Raw genomic sequence first — 5,733 nt, 5'->3', positions numbered from 1 at the left:
ACTCAAGACCTTAATATCATCTGCAAATTTAAGTAATTTATTAACTATTCCTTCATCAATGTCACTGATGTAAATCAAAAAGAGCAAAGGTTCTAAGACTCAGCCCTGAGGTACCCCACTTCTGACATTAATCCAGTTTTACTGAACTCCAATTGTAACAACCCTCTGCTTTCCTCCATCCAGCCACTCTTCTATCCAATTTGCTAACTTATCCCCCACACCTATAGAGCTAATTTTTTACAAGCCTTTTATGTGGCACCTTGTCAAATGCTTTCTGAAAATCCAGATACACCAAATCTACACCCTTAACCTCATCTACATAAACAGTAACCCTTTCAAAGAATGTTTACAGATTTATAAGGTAAGATTTTCCCTGAGTGAAACCATGTTGACATCCAACAAAATTCTAAACTTTTTTAAATAACTTTGAAAAGCATCTTTTAACAGATTTTCCAAAACTTTTCTCACAACTGATATAAGACTAATGGGTCTATAATTACTGGGACAATTTTTATCACCTCCCTTGAAAAGAAGAGTTACATTGGCTAACTTCAAATCCTCTGGTACCTGCCCACTATTCAAGAACTGAAAAAAAAAATAGTAGTAAGTGGCTCATATATCCAATCTTTAACCTCCTTCAAAACCCTTGGGAAAATATTATCTAGCCCAGGAGCCTTATCATTTTCAAAACTTCCCAATTTTTTTCTTAACCAGCTCAGAATTAATGCAGTCATCTTGTTTGATCTTGTTTCCATTTATCAATTGTTCAAGATGTAGAATACTGCTTAAATCTTTTTTAGTAAAAATCAAAGAAAAAAGCAAATCAATCTCAATAATAAGATACTAGCCTTCCTTTATCCTTTATCTTACCCCCATCCTAACATTTTTTTACCCTTAATGTATTTAAATAAATCCTTACTGTTAATTTTTACAATTTTAGCCAACCTTTTCTGATACATCCTTTTTGATGTCCTAATTTCCTGTTTCACCAACTTTCTTGATCTTCTACAATCTTCTAAATCTCCTGTTATAACTTCATTTACAAAATAATTCTTTATGTACATACTTTATATATGTAGAAATTAGATATGCATATATACATGTGATTTCAGTAAAATTTTCTCTCAATAACAGATATTATTTTTATAAAAACACATGATATATTTTTTTGATTTACTTTAAAAGCTGCACCCATAAGTACTGTTTCATATGGTTTTTTGGTACAAGAACTGTATACATACCTTTTTTGGGCTCAAGGCTTCCATGTGAATCTCCCAAACCAAGACATCCACTACAGTTTGAACCAAGAGCAAAGACTTCATCATCTTTAGTCACAATTATGGCTTCATTTCCAGAGCTTCCAAAAACACAAGCTAATTTCACATTTGACACAGTTTCAGGTGCAAGGGTACTGAATATCAACCATTTGTCAATATCAGTCATAATTGCTTTAATTCACACAGTCAAATTTCAAGAGACCAAGAACTGACACATGAACATAACATTCTTTAATAACATGTTTCGACCAGTTACAGTTAATAAAGATTATAAGATGGCTGTAACCTGAAAAATAAATTAATAAGATCAGTAAATACCATAAATTTAGAGAATTTATTTCTTGAATTCAAACAAATTTTCAGAAAGTTTTGCCACAACACACCCATAACTTAAGGGGTTTGTAATCCTATAGGGCCTACATGTTCAGTCATGATCATATCTTAGATTTTTTAATGAAAAATGTTATTCAAAATAGTACATGTTATATAAAATTCTGTACATATAAATGAACATGTAGCACACATTTCCTTATATTACATTTATAAACACACTGTAATGCCCTGCATTTCAGTACCTTTTGTAAAGACAAAGAGATTGACATTTTAATAACCAAAATATAAAATCAGGTTATCACACTAGCTTGTGTTCTCTAATTACAGAGATACAGCATTGAGAACCAAAGTATTTTTACTTAGTCTACATCTATGTACTTTTAAATTAGTAACATGAAAAAAAAACAAAAAAAAACATTCTACACATTTTGTTCCTATATTAAGTTTGCCATCAGAGATTACAAATCTTATGAAACTACTTATGCCACTGAAATTCAATATAGCATTTGTAACTGTAAAATAAGTAAAAGTAATCTCACTTCAAGCCTAAAACCTTCATTAAAAATTAGGAATGCTTTCCAAAACGTTTCATGCTTTCCTTCACAAGTATTTTGTTAATGAAAACTTATCATTTTCTAAACATCCTGTAGCATATGTTATGCAATATAGTTACAGGTTTTACAATTAAAACTAGAAATAAGATTAAAACTTTTACAGATAAAACTGAAAATGACTCGTAACTTGCCAAAATTTGTGTACCCTAGTCTTACCATTCCAACAATTAAACAAGAAAAAACTTAAAAGATGATGCATCAACACTATCATTTCCCTTAACAATAACAATTTTAAACACATTACTCATAGTCATATGGTGAATACAACTACTTACCAGTTTAAAAAGTTAAACTTACAAGTTACAATGTGTTGTATTAAAACTTTAAGTTCAAAAAATTAAAGCTGCAAACACAAAACAATACATGTTATAAATGACAATAAACTGTCGGATATTTATTTATTTATTACTTCAGTAATTGTACTTCCTAAACTTGTACTGTGGGTGATTAAAACTTATACTATATAGTATACAACTTAAAAGTCAGTTTCTACTTACAGTCTGTCTTACAATATTATTTTAATAATTACTAAATTAGCCTTACCTCTCAATCAAAACTAAGAATTACATACAAACAGAATTCGTTCTACACTTTTACTAATAGTAATAGCTTAAATAAGTAATATTCAACTTGTAAGTTGTATTTAATGTATTGTTCTATTTTATTGCCAATTATGAAAAAGGCGCTACCTATGAATATCAAGGTTCAACTTGGGGTAAATATAATAATAATAATCTTTAATAATCTTAAATATTGGAAAATAAATTATTATACGGAGGAAAAACTAGTTTTATATGTTTTGTATTCGTTTGCAATTATGCACTAAGCTACACAATGGGCTATCTGTGCTCTGCCCACCACAGGTATCGAAACCCGGATTTTAACGTTGTAAGTCCGCAGATATGTTTTGTAAGTAAACTATATTAGATTATTTTTGTAATGTTAGTTTAATTTAATGGTTAAAATATCTAACATATTTATTTTGATTATGCTTATAAAAAAATTATTGTGCTTTGTTAGCTTAATATTTGTAAAGTTACAACTAAGCAAAATCTCCACTGCTAGCCAAACTTCTTGAAACAGTAACACTGGGACTATAGTCGAAAATATCGCTGACAATTGTGTTATGTGGTTTATGAATGTGAATGTACCTGCACCTAGTTAGAATGGTACAAAACTAAACTACAAACATCTTTATTTCTGACTTATGTAGGTTGCTTGCTTTGGACAAAAGTGAATGATAGATACAACATGAATTGGTATTGCGACATAGTAAATATGTATTATACAACTGTATATATACGTGTGGTTCATAGATACTTAATATCAAAAACAATTGTATACAGATAATATATAACTCAGTTGTAAAACTGAAAAAATAAGGTACTCATCTGCTTTAAATTAGTCATATGCCTCCTTGCGTGGTGTAGAACTCTTTAAAAGTTAACAAAACCAGTTTTAATTTAAATAACAGCTTAAGTTTGTTTTATATTGTTGTTGTTCTTCCTCATCAACATCTTTATCTCTCTCTTTGTGGTAAGGGGTTAACTAGCTATTAAGGAGATTAATAACAGTTGATGAATAATAGGGAGCTCTAACAGAGTTATTTCATAAGCTTGCGCCTGTTTCTTGAAAACATTAGTATTCCAAGGATAAACCAAGTCACAGTTACCTAACATTCGCAATAATTTAAAGTTCATAGGGCTATAGTACGCACAACGAAACGTTTCATAATTTGTTACAAGTAGAATAAAAAAACACAAAATTCAATATGAATATCAATAAGCATGTGCTTTAGTGACTGGACACGGGAAAAAGAATAGTGGCTAATTGTTAAGTGGGAAAAAATTATAGTAGTGGAGACTGAAATAAAATATAATAAAATATTAATAAAGGAAAAACCGTGATTTAATGAACAAAGATGAAAATACACTTTACTGGAAGTTAAACCAATACACACACACAATTAGCAAATATTGAAAGACACAGACAATGAAAATTAGACTTTACTGACTAGTTCTGGTTCTACTGGACTTAATATGTTCCAAACTAGAATCTTAGAGTGAGACATGTAGGATTTATATATCACAACCACTACTCGTTTATTTTAAACTTTCCTTTAAGCAAACTTGAACTTAAGTTTGATACTAATTTAAAATTGACAACATGGTTTGGAAAATTCCATGAACATCACAACCCTCGACATATTGAATGTAGACCTAATGTCGTTACTGGAATAGCTACTAATTTCATTATTCGTATATAATAGGGAATATGTCGTTTTTTGTGCATATTCAAGTAATATTTTCAAAGTTACAAGTATACTTTGTGTCTGTACTTTATGCACATGAGCTCAACAGTTATACACACTGGTCTCCACAACCTTGCATAATGTCCTGTCACCATGATACTCACAAGGGTTGCTGAGATACAGAATCTATGACAAAGTTGCACTTTTGGCCATCCAGCTTTCCTGTAACGTAGACACTATGTGTGCTTGGCATTTTACACCTAGCTGTTGGGACTTTCACGATGGGGGTGGTGGGCGTCCCTCAACATCAGCTGCTACTGGTTTCCCCGAGGCTGACTTATTGATAGTATTCTTCTTACACTGGCTCCTCATATGTCCTTGCTCTCCATAGTTCCAACAACCTTTCTGGGTAGCAGCCTTTCCTGCCATGGCATCTTCCCTGTTTTGAAGTTGCTAGCATTGAGCTCTCTTGTGCCCAGGTTTGTTACAGTGCCAGCAAAATCCCTCAAACTTCTCCAAAAGCTGCCTTCTTCTGGCCTTGAATTGCGATGACTGTACCAACCTTGGTACCTCTGTGCTGGAATTAATGTAAGATTCGAATTCAAGAGATCTGGTCATTGCATCCTGCATGGTAAAGGGGTGTGCTTGCTTTACTTGTATCTTCAGTTGTGGACTGTCCAAGGCGTCTACAAACTGATCCCTCAGCAACAACTTGAGGACATTGGGTGGTGCAGTGGGGTAGGCCTTGTGTGCCATACTTTCCCAATCCTGTGCCAGCTCTTGCAGGCTTTCTCCTTTAGCATGAAATCTTGTCCTAAACCTAGCCCTGTAGACTTTGGACTGATTTTGAGTTCCATACCTGAGTTTTAGAGCAGCTACAAGTGCTCTATAGTTGTGCTTGTCATCTGCTGACAACTGTCCAAGTATTTCCCGTGGTTGTCCCTTCAGGCTCGTTGCGAGGTACTCCGCTTTCTGCTCCTCTGTACATCCATTCAGTTCTGCCAGTAGCTCAAATTGTGCTCTATATGCTTACCATCAAATTCCTGTGGCTTCCTTCGTACTAGATCACCCCTATTGCTGACACTCGTGTCTGGAACGTGACTTCTGGCAGAACTGAAGATATCTGCATTAAGGTTTAGCTGCGGGGTCTGGAAGGGGCTTCTTGTTGTCTGGGGCTGATTAGGTCCATGGCTAATATATCCTCCTTGTGTAAAAGACAGTAAATCATCCTTTAATGTATTTAATTCACTTTGAAATT

At 33.1% G+C, this 5,733-nt stretch overlaps 1 protein-coding gene across 1 annotated transcript in view; it reads right to left on the bottom strand.

Moving 5' to 3' along the window:
* LOC106465042 (RCC1 and BTB domain-containing protein 1-like) overlaps nucleotides 1-2,893 on the bottom strand; it is a 25,240-nt gene extending 22,347 nt beyond the window's left edge. Inside the window, exons 1-2 of the mRNA XM_013925232.2 lie at nucleotides 2,768-2,893; nucleotides 1,242-1,563 (exon numbers count right to left, since the gene is read on the bottom strand). Of these exons, the coding sequence (XP_013780686.1) occupies nucleotides 1,242-1,443 (202 nt within the window). The 5' untranslated portion in view covers nucleotides 1,444-1,563; nucleotides 2,768-2,893. The remainder of the gene's footprint in view (nucleotides 1-1,241; nucleotides 1,564-2,767) is intronic.
* Nucleotides 2,894-5,733: the final 2,840 nt, after the last annotated feature.

The sequence above is a fragment of the Limulus polyphemus genome, unplaced genomic scaffold, assembly GCF_000517525.1.
Source record: "Limulus polyphemus unplaced genomic scaffold, Limulus_polyphemus-2.1.2 Scaffold1816, whole genome shotgun sequence".
NCBI lineage: Eukaryota > Metazoa > Arthropoda > Merostomata > Xiphosura > Limulidae > Limulus > Limulus polyphemus.
Note: the sequence above shows the minus strand (reverse complement) of the source record. Positions and strands in the feature narration are given on the sequence as shown.